The sequence below is a fragment of the Balaenoptera acutorostrata genome, chromosome 10, assembly GCF_949987535.1.
Source record: "Balaenoptera acutorostrata chromosome 10, mBalAcu1.1, whole genome shotgun sequence".
NCBI classification, from domain to species: domain Eukaryota; kingdom Metazoa; phylum Chordata; class Mammalia; order Artiodactyla; family Balaenopteridae; genus Balaenoptera; species Balaenoptera acutorostrata.
Window position 1 is genome coordinate 9,358,908 of NC_080073.1, and position 23,362 is coordinate 9,382,269.

The 23,362-nt window shown below is 39.4% G+C and overlaps 1 protein-coding gene across 1 annotated transcript in view; it reads right to left on the bottom strand.

Annotated features, from left to right (window-relative positions):
• Window positions 1-23,362, bottom strand: part of GRM7 (glutamate metabotropic receptor 7) — an 818,732-nt gene that overhangs the window by 115,989 nt on the left and 679,381 nt on the right. The window contains exon 8 of the mRNA XM_057555658.1: window positions 12,334-13,269. Coding sequence (XP_057411641.1) covers window positions 12,334-13,269 — 936 coding nt within the window. The remainder of the gene's footprint in view (window positions 1-12,333; window positions 13,270-23,362) is intronic.

Consider the following 23,362-nt stretch of genomic DNA (forward strand, 5'->3'; position numbering starts at 1 on the left):
TTCTAGGACCAGAGGGCAACTGGGACCTGAAAGAAATGCTCGTGAGACCAGTACGTATTATGAACTACGGTACAGGGATCTCCAGCCCCCAAGGCTGGATTTGGCAATCCTCTGACTGCTCATCAGTAAACTGTGTTTCATTACGATTTCCTGCGCTTTGAGAAGAGTTGTTTGTGAAAATGATGGGTGGTCTCTGATGGTCTTAGAAATGCCGAAGAACAGAGATTTGTCTCATTATCCTCATACTAGTTATAAAGGTGAGGTCTGGGTCCTGGTGACTAGGTCTTTTGGTGGCTGACGTCTCAAAATGAAAGACATCTAATGGGAAAACTGGGCTCCAGAGAGCACACTATGGGGGGCAGATTCAACACTCTTGTTAAGTCTTCTTTTTAGCAGAAATATTTTTCTTGAGTACCTCTCTGTTCAAACCTTGAATGGTTGGGGCCTTGAATGGTTTTAATGTAGTAAGTTATTTCCTTATTAGTTCTAGCTCAATTCAGTTTTACACAGGCTCTTGGGTTTTACCCGTTGAACTACCTTTTCTGGCTAAAGGAAAGGACTGAGATGGTGAAGGCTCCAATTATCCTAGGTGACAGCACTTGAAATTAGCTGATGCATCATGAAGGGAGCAAAGAGGACTGTACTATTCCAAGCCATTGGCTAATGCCAGATGTGCAAACAGCTGGCTTCAGAGGGCTGTTTGGAGAGAAGCTCAGCTATCACCAAGGTCACAGCAGGAAGCAGAAAAGAGATGGTTTCACAAGATTTTGATAAAAATTTGAACAGACAAAATTAAATAGCAGAAGTAATGCCTCAACCACCAGTATGCATGCCCATCACAGCGTGGGTGAACAAATGGCCTCAGCGTCGCCTATGCCCTGGGACGTTTCTCTCCACTGTGTTTAGATGCAAGGTGAAGGTCTTAGTAAGCATTCCAGAAGGGAAAAGAAGAATTTTTATTTTTAAAAATGTTTGTGTTTGTGTGTGTACTTATACGTCTAGAGGTAGAGCCATCAGACCGTTGACGATGACTGTCTCTAGAGGATGGGATAACAGGAGTCCTTTCTTTCCTAACTTAGTTGCCGTTTGAAAAAAGATTAAATAGTGGGCAACGTTACTTGCAAAACCCACAAAATAGAAAAGAAAATCCGTATCTCTGATTTCAGCAATAAAGCAGAGTCACACAAAAAGGAAGATAAGACATAGCCTGTTCGCGTATTCTTTTAATGTTCAAAACGTTCAAAACAGCTTTCAGACCTGCTTTATCTTTACTAGTCCTTCAGGCTTTCTTCGACACAATGCCATCCTTTGATCCATCGACGACAACAGCTACTTAACTAGTTCTCTAGTTGCTTCACCTTGGCTCGTCCTCCATCCTCAAGTACTATCCCTGGGATTCACTTTCCAAGATATCCTATGCTCCCATTCCTCCCACACTTGGAAACTTGTTGGATCTCCATAGCTTCAAAGAGAAAGTCCAAACACAGCTACTCTTCCGCTGCATCGTTAGCTCTGTTATCTCTGAGTCCAGGCCCCCAAAACCGGAGAGGGGGCAGGACTGCACCACAGGGAAGACCACGCATAATTCAACATATGCATAAGGGGATGATTCATCCTAGGAAAGAACAGCGGGTGTTTCAGCTTACACGCTCTAGTATTTAAAATTAACTCGGCCCACCCCTTAGGAAAGAGGCGATTCTTGCCAAAAGTTTGATTTGGGAATGAAACGTGGGGTTCACGTAGTTTCAAAATTTGCCAATAGAATGAGTTTTTCGTAAAAACCTCTCAGGTTTGCAAGAGTCAGAATCACCTAAGCACAATGTGGTCTCCTCAGTCCACGTACTGTATGTTGAAAACAGCATCCCCCTACTTTTTCACATGTGATAGAATTTCTTAATGGATTGTCTTAGCACTTCCTCTGCCTGTTCACTTCCGGTCGCTTGTTGCATTTTCCATGAAGCTTAAGTGGCGGTCCCTTTCTCTGTGTGTCCATCCTGCATTCTTTGTGTGACGAGTGTAGCTTATCTCACACCAGGTGATATTTCTTTGAAGGCCTGTGTGGACCACTAGTTTTCAGTTCCTGTCTGACAAGGATGGTGCCTTCTTTACATCTACATCACAGCCCTTCCCAGAGCCCTAGGGACACAGTAGGTGTTGCACAATTGTTAATTCAATTGCTGAAAGACCAGGAGAAAATTTTAATCAAATCAAATAGTGCAGAAGCATTAACCAATATATTACTTCCAAAGAGAACTAGGTCTTTTCCTTCCTGTACATCTTTGGACAATTAAAAAAAAAAAAAAAAAGATGTGTGATCAGAGACAAAATAAAGCCTAATTCAAACACACCCCATTTCTCTGACTATTCTTTACCTTTAAGCAGATTAATCTTAACAAAAGCTGTTCAAGGACTTCAGTACAGTGACAACAAACAGCTGCATGGGAAGAGATACCGAGGGTCATTCATTGAAACCCAACACTATATCAGAAATGGCACGAGGATTTCAAATTCCTTTCAGTTCTGATTTACTGGTAGCGGTTGCCGAGAAAGACTATGATGATAAAGATTTCAAGACCACACCGGGGTTCAGGGGAAGCTTGCCATTGGTCATTAGTGATGTCTGCCTCAGGCATGGATTAGGGAATGTTTCCCTCCCCGCCAAATATTTCTGATCCTTAATATTAGTGCTAGGCTGGTTTTGCTTTGTGTTTAGATTCTGGGGAGCTACTGCTATAACTGGAAGATCAAAAGATCTTGGCATATAGTCCCAGCTCTTCAAGAAATACTCCGGGGAAACACTCCTGCCCACCTGCCCTCTTGCTACCTCTGGTTCCAGCGCCAGTGCCTTGGTTCTGGCTTTTCAGGTCTCTGGTCCAAACTATGAAGTTGACACTTTATTCAGACCTTTTGACTCTAGACTTTGTCTTTGACCATGGATAGTATCCTTCTGATCTCTTGGTTTCTTGTGGATCTTCCAGTTGTTTGGGATCAGAATTAATTTATCCCCAAAGTCTCTTAAATTAGAAATCAGGCAATATTGAGAGAATGTCTTTTGTGGATTAGAAAGAAAATATTTAGGCAGTTTTGAGAAGCACCCTTGGTTTCCACTGGTGTTTTGCCAGCATGCTTGTTTAAAAAATCTACAGCTTTATGCCCATCCTAGCCCTACTGAGCCAGCTGGGGTGGGTGGACATGTGATATTTTTTAAAACAAATTTCTCCGGGGATTACCACAGACACAATTTTGAACCACTGAGTTAAAAACGCTGAGCTGGGGCTTCCCTGGTGGCGCAGTGGTTGAGAATCTGCCTGCCAATGCAGGGGACACGGGTTCGAGCCCTGGCCTGGGAAGATCCCACATGCCGCGGAGCAACTAGGCCCGTGAGCCACAATTACTGAGCCTGCGCATCTGGAGTCTGTGCTCCGCAACAAGAGAGGCCGCGATAATGAGAGGCCCGCGCACCGCGATGAAGATTGGCCCCCACTTGCCGCAACTGGAGAAGGCCCTCGCACAGAGACGAAGACCCAACAAGGCCATAGATTAAATAAATAAATAAATAAAAACCTTTAAAAACAAACAAACAAACAAAAAAAAACGCTGAGCTGGTGCAGAGATTGCCAACAATGGCCCTAATTCTGTCATTTAGTGGAATACGCTTCAGTGAAAACCAAAGAATCCTGTTACTTAAGTATTGAAATCCACCCTGGTTCTGATATGTGCACAAGAGAGGTTTGTGAGTCATATTACAGAAAACATAACTCTTTTCCTTCAAGACTTTTTTTTCCTTCAAGACTTCAAGACTCTTTTTCCAGCATTTTTCAGAAATGCTGACCAGAAAATGCCTCAATTCTTTTCTTCCTCCTCTTCTCACCAACCCGTCCCCCGCCCCATCCAAGCAAACACACGTGCACAGAGGGAAAGATCTTTGAGACCCTCTGATCCTTTCCCTTTTATACAAAGGTCTACTTTGCCTTTGTAGAAACGGTACAAAGCTTGTCTCCCTGTCCATGTGTAAGAAATGATATATTGGCTTACCCAGAAAGTCCTCCAGACAACAACAGGCTAAACACAATTGAATAAACATAGCATCTATAGGGATTCCCAGATTTGAGCAGCATAACCTGTATCCTCCCTACCTGGCTGCATGAAAAACTCTTTGTAAAGATACACCCACGAGTCAAGCCTTTGTTTTCCATGAAAACAATCCAGTCGTCCAACAGATTGTGCCAGTATATAGCAATAGGATATTATAGCACTTCACCAGACAAGCAAGCAATTGCCGTGCTGTCATTCTACCATTTGCGGTGTCTCCTTGAATCATTTCAGTCACATAAATATAATTCCTAAGATAAGGAGTCATTATTTTATGCCTAGAGTTTCCCTCTTCCAACCCTGGCCACATCCAAGATCCTCATTCCAGGAGTCACAGGGTTAGCAATGATAAAACAAGATAATAGTAATATCCTCTTGCATCCTCCATAACAAAAGCAAAAGTAAACTTCATGAGGGTTGATGTTTTGCAAGACAATAGGGAACATTTCTCATACCTTATGCTGTGTTAATGAACTCAACTGATGAGAAATTTCACAAAGAAATACTCATATAATCAAAACAAATTCAATATCCTGAAACAGTAAATAGATATTACTGAACTCACCGCTTAATTTTTCTTTTTTTGTGTGTCTTGTAACAATGGAATTCTTCCAGCTGAAACACTTCAACTCTTAAATCTAAACAAAAATGGAAGGGTGATGATTTTGTATGTATTAGGTTGGCAATACTGCCTTTTGCTGTGATATCTTTTTGCATTTTGCAATTTGCTGCCTTCCACAATTTAAATTCCATGGTTTCACCAGTGCCTCCCATCAGGAAACTTACACAAGCCTCTTAGATAGCCTCATCCACCAGAGGGCAGACAGCAGAAGAAGAACTACAATCCTGCAGCCTGTGGAACAAAAACCACATTCACAGAAAGATAGACAAGATGAAAAGGCAGAGGGCTATGTACCAGATGAAGGAACAAGATAAAACCCCAGAAAAACAACTAAATGAAGTGGAGAGAGGCAACCTTCCAGAAAAAGAATTCAGAATAATGAGAGTGAAGATGATCCAGGACCTCGGAAAAACAATGGAGGCAAAGATCGAGAAGATGCAAGAAATGTTTAACAAAGACCTAGAAGAATTAAAGAACAAACAGAGATGAACAATACAATAACTGAAATGAAAACTACACTAGAAGCAATCAATAGCAGAATAACTGAGGCAGAAGAATGGATAAGTGACCTGGAAGACAGAATGGTGGAATTCACTGCTGCGGAACAGAATAAAGAAAAAAGACTGAAAAGAAATGAAGACAGCCTAAGAGACCTCTGCGACAACATTAAACACAACAACATTCGCATTATAGGGGTCCCAGAAGGAGAAGAGAGAGAGAAAGGACCCGAGAAAATATTTGAAGAGATTATAGTTGAAAACTTCCCTAACATGGGAAAGGTAATAACCACCCAAGTCCAGGAAGCACAGGGAGTTCTATACAGGATAAACCCAAGGAGAAACATGCCGAGACACATAGTAATCAAATTGGCAAAAATTAAAGACAAAGAAAAATTCTTGAAAGCAGTAAGGGAAAAATGACAACATACAAGGGAACTCCCATAAGGTTAACAGCTGACTTCTCAGCAGAAACTCTACAAGCCAGAAGGGAGTGGCATGATATACTTAAAGTGATGAAAGGGAAGAACCTACAACCAAGATTACTCTACCCAGCAAGGATCTCATTCAGATTCGAGGGAGAAATCAAAAGCTTTACAGACAAGCAAAAGCTAAGAGAATTCAGCACCACCAAACCAGCTCTACAACAAATGCTAAAGGAACTTCTCTAAGTGGGAAACACAAGAGAAGAAAAGGACCTACAAAAGCAAACCCAAAACAATTAAGAAAATGGCCATAGGAACATACATATCGATAATTACCTTAAACGTGAATGGATTAAATGCTCCAACCAAAAGACAGAGGCTCGCTGAATGGATACAGAAACAAGACCCATATATATGCTGTCTACAAGAGACCCACTTTAGACCTAGGGACACATACAGACTGAAAGTGAGGGGATGGAAAAAGATATTCCATGCAAATGGAAATAAGAAGAAAGCTGGAGTAGCTATACTCATATCAGATAAAATAGACTTTAAAGTAAAGAATGTTACAAGAGACAAGGAAGGACACTACATAATGATCAAGCGATCAATCCAAGAAGAAGATATAACAATTATAAATATATATGCACCCAACATAGGAGCACCTCAATACATAAGGCAACTGCTAAGAGCTGCAAAAGAGGAAATCGACAGTAACACAATAATAGTGGGGGACTTTAACACCTCACTTACACCAATGGACAGATCATCCAAAATGAAAATAAATAAGGAAACAGAAGCTTTAAATGACACAATAGACCAGATAGATTTAATTGATATTTATAGGACATTCCATCCAAAAACAGCAGATTACACTTTCTTCTCAAGTGTGCACGGAACATTCTCCAGGACAGATCACATCTTGGGTCACAAATCAAGCCTCAGTAAATTTAAGAAAATTGAAATCATATCAAGCATCTTTTCTGACCACAACGCTATGACATTAGAAATGAATTACAGGGAAAAAAACGTAAAAAACACAAACACATGGAGGCTAAACAATATGCTACTAAATAACCAAGAGATCACTGAAGAAATCAAATAGGAAATCAAAAAATACCTAGAGACAAATGACAACAAAAATATGACGATCCAAAACCTATGGGATGCAGCAAAAGCAGTTCTAAGAGGGAAGTTTATAGCTATACAAGCCTACCTCGAGAAACAAGAAAAATCTCAAATGAACAATCTAACGTTACACCTAAAGGAACTAGAGAAAGAAGAACAAACAAAACCCAAAGTTAGTAGAAGGAAAGAAATCGTAAAGATCAGAGCAGAAATAAATGAAATAGAAACAAAGAAAACAATAGCAAAGATCAATAAAACTAAAAGCTGGTTCTTTGAGAAGATAAACAAAATTGATAAACCATTATCCAGACTCATCAAGAAAAAGAGGGAGAGGACTCAAATCAATAAAATTAGAAATGAAAAAGGAGAAGTTACAACAGACACCGCAGAAATACAAAGCATCCTAAGAGACTACTACAAGCAACTCTATGCCAATAAAATGGACAACCTGGAAGAAATGGACAAATTCTTAGAAAGGTATAACCTCCCAAGACTGAACCAGGAAGAAATAGAAAATATGAACAGACCAATCACAAGTACTGAAATTGAAACTGTGATTAAACATCTTCCAACAAACAAAAGTCCAGGACCAGATGGCTTCACAGATGAATTCTACCAAACATTTAGAGAAGAGCTAAAACCCATCCTTCTGAAACTCTTCCAAAAATTTGCAGAGGAAGGAACACTCCCAAACTCATTCTATGAGGCCACCATCACCCTGATACCAAAACCAGACAAAGATACTACAAAAAAAGAAAATTACAGACCAATTGCACTCATGAATATAGATGCAAAAATCCTCAACAAAATACTAGCAAACAGAATCCAGTAGCACATTAAAAGGATCATACACCACGATCAAGTGGGATTTATCCCAGGGATGCAAGGATTCTTCAATATATGCAAATCAATCCATGTGATACACCATATTAACAAATTGAAGAATAAAAACCATATGATCATCTCAGTAGATGCAGAAAAAGCTTTTGACAAAATTCAACACCCATTTATGATAAAAACTCTCCAGAAAGTGGGCATAGAGGGAACCTACCTCAACATAATAAAGGCCATATACAACAAACCCACAGCCAACAAACATCATTCTCAATGGTGAAAAACTGTAAGCATTTCCTCTAAGATCAGGAATAAGACAAGGATGTCCACTCTCACCACTATTATTCAACATAGTTTTGGAAGTCCTAGCCACGGCAATCAGAGAAGAAAAAGAAATAAAAGGAATACAAATTGGAAAAGAAGAAGTAAAACTGTCACTGTTTGCAGATGACATGATACTATACATAGAGAATCCTAAAGATGCCACCAGAAAACTACTAGAGCTAAATCAATGAATTTGGTAAAGTTGCAGGATACAAAATTAATGCACAGAAATCTCTTGAATTCCTATACACTATTGATGAAAAATCTGAAAGAGAAATTAAGGAAACACTCCCATTTACCACCGCAACAAAAAGAATAAAATACCTAGGAATAAACCTACCTAGGGAGACAAAAGACCTGTATGCAGAAAACTAGAAGACACTGATGAAAGAAATTAAAGATGATACCAACAGATAGAGAGATATACCATGTTCTTGGATTGGAAGAATCAATATTGTGAAAATGACTATACTACCCAAAGCAATCTACAGATTCAATGTAATCCCTATCAAATTACCAATGGCATTTTTTACAGAACTAGAACAAAAAAATCTTAAAATTTGTATGGAGACACAAAAGACCCCGAATAGCCAAAGCAGTCTTGAGGGAAAAAAACGGAGCTAGAGGAATCAGACTCCCTGACTTCAGACTATACTACAAAGCTACAGTCATCAAGACAATATGGTACTGGCACAAAAACAGAAACATAGAACAATGGAACAAGATACAAAGCCCAGAGATAAACCCACGCACCTATGGTCAACTAATCTATGATGAAGGAGGCAAGGATACACAATGGAGAAAAGACAGCCTCTTCAAAAAGTGGTGCTGGGAAAACTGGACAGCTACATGTAAAAGAATGAAATTAGAACACTCCCTAACACCATACACAAAAATAAACTCAAAATGGAATCTAGACCTAAATGTAAGATCAGACACTATAAAACTCTTAGAGGAAAACATAGGAAGAACACTCTTTGACATAAATCACAGCAAGATCTTTTTTGATCCACCTCCTAGAGTAATGGAAATAAAAACAAAAATAAACAAATGGGACCTAATGAAACTTCAAAGCTTTTGCAGAGCAAAGGAAACCATAAACAAGACGAAAGGACAACCCTCAGAATGGGAGAAAATATTTGCAAAAGAATCAATGGACAAAGGGTTAATCTCCAAAATATATAAAGAGCTCATTCACCTCAATATTAAAGAAACAAACAACCCAATCCAACAATGGGCAGGAGACCTAATTAGACATTTCTCCAAAGAAGACATACAGATGGCCAAGAAACACATGAAAAGCTGCTCAACATCACTAATTATTAGAGAAATGCAAATCAAAACTACAATGAGGTATCACCTCACACCAGTTAGAATGGGCATCATCAGAAAACTACAAACAACAAATGCTGGAGAGGGTGTGGAGAAAAGGGGAAACTCTTGCACTGTTGGTGCGAATGTAAATTGATACAGCCACTATGGAGAACAGTATGGAGGTTCCTTAAAAAACTAAAAATAGAATTACCATATGATCCAGCAATCCTACTACTGGTCATATACCCAGAGAAAACCATAATTCAAAAAGACACATGCACCCCAATGTTCATTGCAGCACTATTTACAATAGCCAGGTCATGGAAGCAACCTAAATGCCCTTTGACAGACGAATGGATAAAGAAGATGTGGTACATATATACAATGGAACATTACTCAGCCATAAAAAGGAACGAAACTGGGTCATTTGTTTAGACGTGGATAGGTCCAGAGGCTGTCATACAGAGTGAAGTAAGTCAGAAAGAGGAAAAACAAATATCGTGTATTAACACATGTATGTGGAACCTAGAAAAATGGTACAGATGAACTGGTTTGCAGGGCAGAAGTTGAGACACAGATATAGAGAACAAACGTATGGACACCAAGGGGGGAAAGCCGCGGTGGCGTGGGGATGGTGGTGTGATGAATTGGGCGATTGGGATTGATAAGTATACACTGATGTGTATAAAATTGATGACTAATAAAAAAAAATAAAAAAGAAGATAAGGAAAATAGAAAGTAAAACAAATAAAAAAAATAAATTCCATGGTTTCATGTACTCTAGCCATATGCCTAGCATGAAGGCATGCGCATTTTCATGAAAAATTCACTCTTCCCAGTTGGCAATTTGGTACCTTTAATTGTGTCAAACAACTTTGTAAAACATCATAATTCACTGAGAGTATACAAAGAGAAATATGTGCCTTCTATATTCTGGTATACAAAGCACACTGCTTGAAGACAGCTTAGTTTTTCCTGTAGTCCGGTTCTACCAATGCAATGTTTTCTAGAACAACCAGAATCAGTGAATCCAGCTCCTGAAAACTTGTATCCTTCTCAGGTTTTTAAATGAGTAAATTACACCCCTGATCTTAACTGACAAGATTCAGAGTCATGACTAGAAATGACAAATGAAATGGTAGAGACCTATAATGCCAAATATGCATTACAACAAGGCTCATCTATAGAACAACTGCAATGATCCTTGCCTTTTATATTCCTCAAGCACAAATTTACAAGGAAAAGCTCTAATATTTTTTTCCTGTTGCATGGGAAATTGTGTTTAATAACAGAATAATGATTATCTCGATAGGCTTTGATGATGCACATCAGACCCCACAAAAATGTCCATGATTATCAACGTGCTGCCATACATTGCACTTCACTACCCTACCTCATATTTTACTACTCCCTTGGCCCAGGGATAAAGCAATGAAATGAAATTCAAGTTGGTTTCACAGATAGTAAACATGCATTATGAATTTGAAACATACTTCCGGACACATACTTTGCTCACTGAGCATATGTTCAAGAAGAACTTCCTCTAAGAACTTCCTTTTATGACTAAAACCGTAATCTGGAACCATTCACTGTCCTTGGTTTTAGAATTCGATGTGCTTTCATAAGATATTTGCCTTTTTTATTTTAAACACAGTCCAATCTTATAGCTGCTGAATCAAACCGTTTAGGTAAAAGACATCTTTTCAGTTGGAAAACCAGCCAAAGTCCATTAATCCTTTCTATGATTATAAACAACCAGATTCACCTAATAATTCCCAGAAGCAGAGATTTGTAAATTTGTAGACATTTCTACTTCAATCCTTGTTCTCCCCACTTAGGGCGCTAAGTCCTTGAATGTTTAAGAGACTTCTCCAAAGTGCCGTGGTACCAGGCTAGCCGCCTGATGTGCTGACTTCGAATCAAGCTGTAACTGTGCTCTCTCTATAGAGTGCGCCAGTGAGGACTTAAGTCTCAGTTCTGGCTTCAGCTGTACTGACGTGCCAGAGCTACCTTCACTGAGTAAAGGTCATCACATCTTATTAAGATCAACCTATTAGGATCGCCCAGTTTGCATATATACAAAACCATATCCAGGTGAGCACAGAGCTCAGATGTATATGGATCACGTTTAGAATCAACACGGTAGCATTGCCTGATTCGCGCACATGTCAAACCTACAGCTACACATATATTAGTTGCATTAAGATTCAACGTATTAGGACTGCCTAGCTTACAGACTCATAAAAAACATAAAACTCTATATATGGGGAGGGGGAGGTCATGTACACTGAACATATCTAGGGTCAACATTTTAGGGCCCACTAATTTTGAAAACTTTGAACTTTTGCAGCCAGATGACACTTCCCCTGTGACATACTGGCCCTCCCACTGCTGGAGACTTGAGTCTCTGATATCGCTCTGCCTCATTTGAGGCAATTACTGTACATCTAGCTGTAGGGAGCCTATAGACTGGAATGACAACCAAAGGTCTCCTATATCCACCCATTTAGAGATACATGTAGATACAGACATATGATGTATAGTTCACACACATGATCCAATCCACAGTGAGCGCCTACACAGCCACCAGGAAGAGAGAGAGCTGGTGATGACCATCCTTATCCTGGGAAATAATGGGCTGTGGCCCTCCTCTCTTATCCCAAGGAAATACATATGAAAGAAGAGGCAGTGGGTAATGAATGATAGGAAGGTTTAATTTAGACAGATTGGATTATGTTACACTGGATAATCTCTTGCTACGTTGCATCACTCTCTAATCAGTTGACTTGAAAAGGCTACACCTCTGGTTGGTTTCCAGTGGAATGAATGTATTGGATTGGCCAAAAAGTTCATTCGGGTTTTCGGTACGATGTCACAGAAACACCTGGACGAACTTTTTGGCCAACCCAATAGCACAGCTCAAGGCAGGTTTTGCACTTCTGTAGCATTGATGCCTATTAATTCAGGATTTGTCTAGTCTTGGGAATACCATTCTGCATTTTTAAAACCTCTTGCTCTATACAATCGATTTGGCTTCAATATTTTCAAAAAGGAACACATTTTTGAAACGCATGGTGCGGTGTGCATTTTCACTTACCTTTTCCGCCGACTGAGCGGTGCCAAAAAAAATGGGAATGAAGGCCAGCCAGACTATACACGTCGTGTACATGGTGAATCCAATGGGCTTGGCTTCATTAAAGTTCTCTGGGACGCCCCGAGTCTTGATGGCATACACAGTACATGTGACCATGAGAAGAATGCTATATCCCAAGGAGCAGATAATCTGGAGATCCGTAATGTCACATTTGAGAACTCCCCGGGCCTGCTCAGGGTTCATTGTCTTATGTTCATCATAGTCTATGATGATGTTGGGTGGGTCAACACCAAACCAAATGAAGACACCTAGAAGCTGAACTGATATTAAACTAGAAGTGATCGCCAGCTGTGACGTTGGGCTTATGAGTCTGGGAGCTGTCACCGATTTCTTGCCCTGTTCGAATATGCGATAAATCCGATTGGTTTTTGTCAAAAGGGCTGCATAACTGATGCACATACCCAAGCCCAAGAAAACTCGCCGGAAAGAACACACTGCCACATCAGGTTTGGCTATCATCAGGAAAGTGATGATGTAGCAAAGAAAGATGCCCGTCAACAGAACATAGCTCAGTTCCCGCCCAGATGCCCGGACGATGGGAGTGTCATTGTAGCGGATGAAAGTGGCCATGACAAATATAGTGGCGATGATCCCCAACATGGCGAGGAAGACAGGGATGACGGCCCAGGGGGAGTGCCACTCCAGTTTGATGATGGGGATCTCCTGGCAGCCGGTTCGGTTTTCATTGGGTCGCTGGTCGTAGGGGCAATGCTGGCATGTCATCTCATCAAACTGGTACTGGTAGCCATCACAAGGCTCACAGGTCCAGCAGCAAGGAGTTCCCTTCTGTGTCTTCTTTCTTTGCCCAGGCTTGCATGGCAGTGTACACACTGACGGGGGGATCTCCCGGAGTCCTTTACCCCACTGCATGTCCTCTATCTGCAACAAGAAATAAGAAGGTGCAACAGGTAGGTTAGTTAAGAGGAAAGAAAAAGAACAATAACAATAAACAGTAATGACAGCAACATGTGAGACTTGACAAGGTACAGCAACTAACCCCCAGCTGCAGGAGCTACAACCAAGATTCACCCCCACACCGTTCCACTGAAGCATCTTCAGTCTTCAGCACTGCAGAGTGTGCCAAACACGCCGGATTGTAAGAACTCCCTGTGGTAGCTATCGGAAATACAGATTCCCTGTTCCCACCCTAGACCCCCCAAATAAGAATATCCTGAAAAGGAGCCTTTGGATCTTTATTTTCAACAAGTACTCAGAGGATTCTTAGGATTAGATAAAGTCAGAGACTACTGATGTGCTCTCTACTGCCGTCTCCTGGGTAATAAGTGCAAATGTCCCAAATTAAGTTAAAAATCTTAAGTAATGTGAAAAGCTATATTCATTTCCCTTATTAGATGCTTTTTTTTAAATTGGTTTTAAATTATTTTGGATGACATTGCAGTGCTAACCACCTTTTCTAAAATTCTGTAGGCATCACTGCCATTTTCATTGAGAAATTTTGAAGCAAATGAACCTATTTATCACAGAGGAGTGATAAGTTTCATTATTGAGGGTTTTTTTTTTCCCCCCCACTGGTCCACACAAGGGCTTGCTTTTATTTATTAACATATTTAGTTAAGTTTTTTTTTTTTCACACACACACTGCATTTTATTTTTACAAGAGATAAATAGACTGACACCAAGCATTGTACATGGATGACCACAACAAAAGGAACAATGATTGCAATTACCAAACATGAAACACACTCATACTATGTCATAATATTGACATTCAGTCCAGCAATCCTCCACTGTAACAGCTCCTTTACTTTGCAGTGAAAATTGACTTGCATATTCTTTGCCTCTGAGTCCTTGTGGGATTTTTTTTTTTTTTAAATTCAGACAGAAAGTCACAAAAATTATACTCATCCTCATCAGTTCACTCAGTCCCATGTAATTAATTTTTTTTTCATGTTGATCTTTTGTTAGCACTTTTATGAGTTCATCAGTTTTCCATTAGAGTTCTGAAAATGCTTATTCATTCAGTTCAGCAGTACAGTCAGTTACCAGAAACCTGTACTTGTCAGAGTCTTTTCCATGAATTTCTTGAAGATGAAACCCTTTTATAGGAACATATTTGCAAAATCATCAGAGTACACCCAGAACTGTCTGTAAATGACATTTCTCCAAAGAAGGCATACAGACGGCCACGAAGCACATGAAAAGATGCTCAACATCACTAATTATTAGAGAAATGCAAATCAAAACTACAATGAGGTATTACCTCACTCCTGTTAGAATGGGCATCATCAGAAAATCTACAAACAACAAATGCTGGAGAGGGTGTGGAGAAAAGGGAAACCTCTTGCACTGTTGGTGGGAAGGTAAATTGATACAGCCACTATGGAGAACAATATGGAGGTTCCTTAAAAAACTAAAAATAGAATTACCATATGACCCACCAATCCCACTACTGGGCATATACCCAGAGAAAACCGTAATTCAAAAAGACACGTGCACCCGAATGTTCATTGCAGCACTATTTACAATAGCCAGGTCATGGAAGCAACCTAAATGCCCATCGACAGACGAATGGATAAAGAAGATGTGGTACATATATACAATGGAATATTACTCAGCCATAAAAAGGAACGAAATTGAGTCATTTGTTGAGACGTGGATGGATCTAGAGACTGTCATACAGAGTGAAGTAAGTCAGAAAGAGAAAAACAAATATCGTATATTAATGCATGTATGTGGAACCTAGAAAAATGGTACAGATGAGCCAGTTTGCAGGGCAGAAGTTGAGACACAGATGTAGAGAATGGACATATGGACACCAAGGGGGGAAAACTGTGGTGAGGTGGGGATGGTGGTGTGCTGAATTGGGTGATTGGGATTGACATGTATACACTGATGTGTATAAAATTGATGCCTAATAAGAACCTGCAGTATAAAAAAAAACAAACTAATATTGAGGGTTTTAATTGTAGTTAACGAAGCATTTGATAAGAAAGTAATATGGTCTGGAAACCTTTCAAGATTAGCCATGTACCTATTTGGAGATGAAATTTAAACTAAAACACTATATCCTAGAGGAAGATGAACATGTGCTTGCTTAATTAGAATACTGGCTTTCTGGAGGGGAATTCATAATTAACAGTCTTCTGAGAAATAATGGCATTAGAAACGAAGAGGAACTTTATTACTGGGCTGATATCTCATCTTTTCCAGCACAGCATCTATTCTTCTTTTTTTCCTGGTATCAGCTCCTCACATTTTTTTTTTTTTTTTCTATGTGCTTTCTGTGAGATGGGATTTACACGGAAACTCCAGGGGCGGCAAGCAAGACCCAGGCTGGGCCAATTAGGATATTGTGTCGTTCTCAAGCTTGAGTACACATTAGAATCACTTGGAGGGGTTTTTACAACCCAGCATGCTGAACCCCACTCTCAGATTTTCTGATTCACTGGGACTAGGATGGGACCTGAGAGTATATATTTCTAACAAAATCACACATGGTGTTGCTGGAGATTCTCTAGCCATCACACTTTGTCAACCACTGATACATTCCAACCTCCTAGCCCCAGAGACTGGGTCAGGGATGGGGTCATTACCGAACGGCACAGCATTTAACTTCACGGCTTTTACAGAGATTATGTAGGATAAAAATCTTTGTTTCTGTTGGACTTGCAGTTTCCAGGATGTAAGGATGCTGGTGCTCATGGCTATAAAGAGAAAGTCATTTCTCAGAGGAAGAAGTCAATACAAAGGAAAGCAGAGTAGAGAATTGAAGAGAAAGATTACTGATAAGCCTGTTTAAGCTCCTGGATACGGCTCTGCCTGAAGCAGGTTTTCCCTATATTGTGTCATTATGTGACTCAGTAAACACTGCTATGCTGAAATACTTTGAATTGCATTTCTCTTACTTGTAACCAAGGGTCCTGAAAAATATACCTACTAAATGAATAATTTTAGTATCTACGTGTTGCAAAAGATGTACTTAAAAAATACACGAATACATTCCAATGAACAAATTTGGCTGATATCCCCCATATCATATCTAGTTAATCAAATTTTTAAGATATGTGAACAAAAATATAGGTTAGAAAGATACTGGAAAGTCTTAACTATTTTTATTGATTGATTGATTGATTGATTTGGCTGCATTGGGTCTTCATTGCTGTGCGCAGGCTTTCTCTATGTTTGGGGAGCGGGGGCTACTCTTTGTTGTGGTGTGAGGCTTCTCATTGTGGTGGCTTCTCTTGTTGCAGAACACGGGCTCTACATGCACAGGCTTCAGTAGTTGTAGCATGCAGGCTTCAGTAGTTGTGGCACACGGGCTCAGTAGTTGTGGCTCACAGGCTTAGTTGCTCTGCGGCATGTGGGATATTCCCGGACCATGGATCAGAACCCGTGTCCCCTGAATTGGCAGGCGGATTCTTAAGCACTGCACCACGAGGGAAGTCTCTGAGCCTTTTTAAAATGCATACTTTTAAGAGATAAGTGGGGGAACTAATTTATTGCTCAGCGGAATTTGAATGCTCTGTTAAAACAGGATGCAGTGTATAACAAGGTGTGATACTTCCATCAAAACTTGAATGAGAACTCCATCAACATCTGAATCAAATGTAGTTAATTCTGGGGGAAAGAACAGCTCAAGGATTAAACTTTATAAAATATTATAACCTTCTAGTGATTGAATTTAAACTTTAATCAGAGACCCAAGTGTCTTTGGATGACTCCTATGAACTCATTTGCCTGAGCACAAAGCCCAAGTCAGCACTAATAAATCTAACTAGATATAAAACATAATCATTTCTTTCTCAACATCATCATTTTTGAGCCAGTAGGTCATTGTCAGCCATCCCAAAGTCATAAAATTAAGGAAATAATTTGTAATGAGAGAAAAAGACATGCATTAACTTTATAAACGTCCAATTCCAAGAAGTTGGAACCTAAAAAATTGCTATTATTAATACAAATGTTTCAAAATATCAAAGTAAAAGGCCCTACTCATGGTAAGAAAGACTAACAAAAAAACCTTACAAATAAATATCATTAGCGAAACTTGAGATTGCCTGATTCCAACACGAGTGGGAACTAATATGCCATATGATTAAACTTAAGCTATGGAATAGATGTAGGACCCATACAAATATAAAAACAAATTATCATTATATGTAATATTTTATAGCCAATTTCAAATATTGCCAGCTTGCAATCCCCCCTCACCACAAATAAAATGGTCAGCAATGCTGAACAGCTTTTTTTCTCAACTTAACCAAATGTATACAACAGCTATAACCACAAACATTACATTGACTACTTAATTTGTTTTCAATTTTCATTTAAAGTAGATCTCAACGCAATTTAATTGTATATATTAAAGCAATAAAGTTGCTTCTTGCTCCAAATGAACAGAAGTCTAATTTACTTGCTTTGCCAACAAAAATCATTATTGAAAATGTAATTTATGTTCCATAAAGGTACCAACTAACCTTTAAGAGCTCCAGTAAGTGAGAATTTTGTTAAAGTGACACATATGATTTGTGTATATCTTTACCTATCCACACGAATTTAGTGCCTTGTTTCATAAGAAGAAACAGCTGCAAATGCCCAGGGGCACCTATTTAAAAGAGGATAATAATTTAGGGTTTTGAAAAATTAACTGTAATGTCAATTGACTTTGTCAAAAGGCTAGAAGGAATGCAAATTTCAAGCTTGTTCTAAACTCTGCAACAAAACTGTGTTTTATTTAGTTAGCTCGAAAGCCAAAGTTAAATTGCAGAAAAATGTAAAAAATTAATAAATAGAAATCTCAATTAAAGAGTGTCAGGAGAAGGGGGAGATCTCACGCCCTGTGCCCATAGCTGAACCCGACAGGAAGAAGACTCCTCCTCTTCCTTGGCGAGGACACGGCCAGTGAAAAGTCATGAACCTTTCACTATTGCCCTCCAACTTCCCCTCTGTAAGAGTGTTCTCCTTTCCTTGCTGTGAGGGGTCTTGCATGTGGCTTGCCACCGTTTCAGACCCCGAATTCCAATTCTCTTGCTGATCTCAAATAAACCCATCTTTGCTGGAGCAATATATGTCGGTCTATTTATTTCAGGTCAACAAAGATTAGGAAAAAAGGCTAGGATGTTTACCATCGTCTTCTTTAGAAGATATAGTTCTAAATTCCCTGATAAGAATGCATTTTCTTCCTGGACATCCCAAGTTTATGGTTACTGGATACTGGATCAGCTCAGTAGCTGGCTCATGGCAAAGGACTGCTGAGATCTCAGCTCTTGGCAAGAGAATACACCTGTAAAGCTAGTATCATCAATTAACACCACGCATGGTGCATAGATTTTATGGATAAGTGAATCAATTGTTTAAAAAAGAGAAAATTAGGTAATTCTGGCCAATGAAAGCAAAAATAAGCCTTTTGTGGAGTCCTAGGAAAGCGTTCTTCACTCTTTAAAGTAGAGACACAAAGAAGAGATATGCTGTCTTCAGCCTTTGATGTGTGCAAATGTGATATATGGAGCTGCAGCAGCCATTGTGCCACCATGAAGAGACAAGCTGAAGGAACAAAGCTGATATGCTGAGGATAGTAAAACAAAAACAAAAACAGAATTTGTATCTTTGATGTTATCAAAGTAACTTTCACATTCCTATAAACAAGCTTCACTCAAACAGAAATGCAGTACATCTAGTCAGCCAATCTCCAAAGGCTAAGTCAACTCAGGGGCTTCTCACCCCAAAAAGGGTTGACTATGTGGGCCCAGCCCATCAGATAATTTTTATATGTCTTTTCTTTGTTCTTTATTCTTTATCCTATAAGAGCTTTCCGCTTTCCACCCCATTTTGCAGTTCTCTGAAAGAAGACTGTCCACAAAGTGTTAAATAAAATGTGTCTGTACTGCCTAAATTGTCTTCTTTAATCATTTTTTTTAAACAGTGGCATCATTTTGTCAACCAAATGAACCAACACTGGTACCACCCTACCCTGAACTGCGAACATGAAACAGTAAACTTCCCTTGGTTAACCAATACCTCATGGGTAGCCCACTACTTGCAGTCAAACATTCTAATACACTCTTTCTTATTTCTGCAGCTGGTACGTGAAGGCCTGAGACTGTTGGACAGTTAGCCAATAATTCAAGTTCTTGCATGGGTAGTAGAGAGTTCCAGGAGGAAAGGAAACTTGTGAATCACACGTGATCGGATACACTTGTCTTTGTCTCCTGAAAGCACTCAGAAAAGAGGGTGGTAAACACCTGGACTCAAAAAATCAGCTGTGACTCCACTGCTTCTGGCTCAGACACAGAGAATGAAAAAGTACCTGTCAGCTGAAGTTCTTCAGCACATGTATTTGGCAAAGAAAAACTGGGGTCTGGCTCTAGCAGAGAAAGCTATTCCACCGGGGATGCGCAAACCTTATAATCACTGGAATTTTAAAATAAAACCCAATGAGTTGCTGTCTTACTGCCAAATGCAGGAATCAAACTGAGAGGATTTTTATAAACACTGTTCAGTGCATCCATTTTTATCTAGAAGACATTTTCTCCCTGAAGGAAAACTGTGTCACTGCAGGGATATTTTCTCCAGTGAAGTTCCATTTGCATTTTCTAGCATACACTCTGTAGAGCAAGCTGGCTGGTGTTTTTGTTGCATAATTCTTTGCAACAGCATTATTTTTACTTATTAAAACCCTAATAGAATGAGCTAATTTAACAAGAGCTTTCTTATTAAACACCATTTGTTCATTACAATATATGTGTCCTGGCTAATTTATGAAAAAATCTTTTCAGGAAAAATGCACAAGAATGTGGAATTTCTAATACTAGAAAAGAACCAGGTTTAGGTTCCGGTGGGGAGTGGGTAAGGTAGAATGGCTTTACAAGGAATTTTGTAGTATCTCAATGTCTTTTTTTTTCTTTTTTAAGCCTCAGCTCCGATTGTTAAATTTTAGGCAGCAGGACGGGACTGTAAAACAGAATTTTGGGACTGCTATAAACACACTTAATTCAAATTCTACTTATTCAAAATTTGGAATTATTTGTACAGTTCATCGTGTTTAATATACTCTAGGAAGAAAGTGCCATACGCTTTCTTCATTAAAGTGTATATAAAAGATTGTACATAAAAGAGTACATAATTGACTAGTTTTTAACTACGGTAGTCCCTGGGCACCCATGGAAGGATTTAGAGCTTCATCTCACTGTAAAGCACCTCAAGGTCCAAGATGTGGGCAGCTCTGTACTGCTACTAAGACCTTTTTAAAAAAAATTTTTTACTGAACTATAGTTATAATGTTGTGTTAATTTCTTCTGCACAGCAAAGCAATGTGTGTATATATATATATTCTTTTTCATATTCTTTTCCATTATGGTTTGTCACAGGATATTGAATATACTTCCCTGTGCTGTACAGTAGGACCTTGTTGTTTATCCATTCTGTATATAAGAGTTTGCCTCTGCTAACCCCAAACTCCCATTTCTTCCCTGCCCTCCCCCCCGCCCCTTGGCAATCAGAAGTCTGTTCTCCATGTGACTCTGTTTCTGTTTTATGGATATGTTCGTTTGTGTCATATCTTAGATTCCACACGTAAATGATTTCATATGGTATGTCTTTCTCTTTCTGACTTAATTTGCTTAGTTAATTCGCTTAGTATGATCATCTCTAAGTCCATCCATGTTGCTGCAAATGGCATTATTTCATTATTTTTGATGCCTGAGTAATATTTCATTGGAGATATATATATGTATATTTATATATATGTATGCATTGAATACACACACACATACACACACACACCCCACATCTTCTTTAGCCATTCCTTTGTTCATGGACATTTAGGTTGTTTCCATGTCTTGGCTATTGTGAATAGTGCTGCTATGAACACAGGGGTGCATGTATCTTTTCCAATTATAGTTTTGTCTGAGTACATGCCCAGGAGTGGGACTGCTGGATCATATGGCAGCTCTATTTTTAGTTTTTTGAGGAATCTCCATACTGTTTTCCATGGAGGCTACACCAATTTACATTCCCACCAACAGTGTAGGAGGGTTCCCTTTTCTCCACACCCTCTCCAGCATTTGTTATTTGTACACTTTTTAATGATGGCCATTCTGACAGGTGTGAGGTGGAACCTCATTGTAGCTTTGATTTGCATTTCTCTAATAATTAGCAATGGTAAGCATCTTTTCATGTGCCTATTGGCCATCTGTATGTCTGCTCTGAATTAAGACCTTTTTTTGAATTATGCCAGTGGCTCCCAAACTTGACTGCACATTTCAGTCACTTGGGGATCTTCTAAAAATTCCAAATAGGCAGCAGGGTGTTTGAAAGCTCCTCTGGTCATATGTAGACAAGTATGGGAAAGAATGAACTAAACTCTCTGAAGGGCTGGAATTTAGGAGAAAATATTTGCTTTGTTTAGAGAACCTATTGACTGCAGGCTTCTATTCTTGACCTTAGGATGCACTAGCTCTCATTAAAAGTCCGAGAAGGTCACCTAAAATGCTCAGTTATACTCTTATGGTTTAATGGGCAAGTATGGCGCTGTAGTGGAATTACAAATTTTCACAGTTCAGGAAGGTCTCCGGACTTATATTTCATAATGTCATTGGCTAAACAACTTAAAATGCCTAGAAAGGCTCAGCCCATAAAGCAAACAACTGATGTGAGAGTAAAATAATGCTTCTCCTCAAAACAAAGTCTAAAGGAACACAAAATAAATTACACGTCCATGCAAATACATATTGAATTATACATCAAGAATAGACTTCATTAGTAGTTCTGCCAAAATGATCTGCATTTACTATTTCTTTTTTTTGTTTTTGTTTATTTAATTTATTTTTGGCCGTGTTGGGTCTTCGTTGCTGTGCGCGGGCTTTCTCTAGTTGCGGCGAGCAGGGGCTACTCTTTGTTGAGGTGCACAGGCTTCTCATTGCGGTGGCTTCTCTTGTTGCGGAGCACAGGCTCTAGGCGCACAGGCTTCAGTAGCTGTGGCACGTGGGTTCAGTAGTTGTGGCTTGTGGGCTCTAGAGCACAGGCTCAGTAGTTGTGGCACATGGGCTTAGTTGCTCCGTGGCATGTGGGATCTTCCTGGACCAGGGCTTGAACCCGTGTCCCCTGCATTGGCAGGCGGATTCTTAACCACTGCGCCACCAGGGAAGCCCTGCATTTACTATTTCAACGCTTGTGTTTCCCTTAAGTACAAGGGGAAAGGCGGGTGCTATTTATTAAATTTGCATAATTAAAAGCTCCCAGACTGATTGAACAGTTTGTCCCCAAAGTAATTCTACATTTCTTTCTTTATTACACCTTTCTATACCTCTAACTAAAAAAGGGTTATCTTAACTTGGCTTCAGAATTTCCTTTTATTTATTTTTTATTTTATTTTTTCCAGAAGAATCAGGACAGCCTTCTGGGGAACCTTCAATTTTTCACAATGTTGATGCTTTTTCAAAATTACCATATACTCAGTTGGCCAAACAATGCATATCTGCTAACACTAGTTAGCTATCTCTTTCAGAAACAAAACTGCCAGGAGAGGAGCCATCTCCTTATAATGTGCATGTTAACTACAAATCATCTCTTATTTAGTCCCCCCCTGGGGACACAGTTCCCTAAATGATGCTTACCAATCAAACATTAGGTATTTAATCTTGCTTGAATTATTAAAAACATTTGAAAGTAGTTTTTTAAAGCACAGATTTAAGAATAATTTATAATGTAAACATATTCACATGGATGCCTCAAAAATACCTCAAATAAACTTGTTCAAAACTGAATTCATGATCTGCACCAGGAATTGGCAAACTATGGCCCCAGTGCGCCAAATCCTGCCCACCACCTGATTTCATAAATAAAGTTTTACTGGAACATCACCACACTGTTCATTTACATATTGCCTCTAGCCGATTTTAGGCTACATTGGTAGAACTGAGTAGTTGTGAATGCATGGCCCGCAAAACCTAACCTATTTACTATCTGGCCCTTTACAGAAAACATCGGCTGACTCAGAGGCAATGACAAAAGA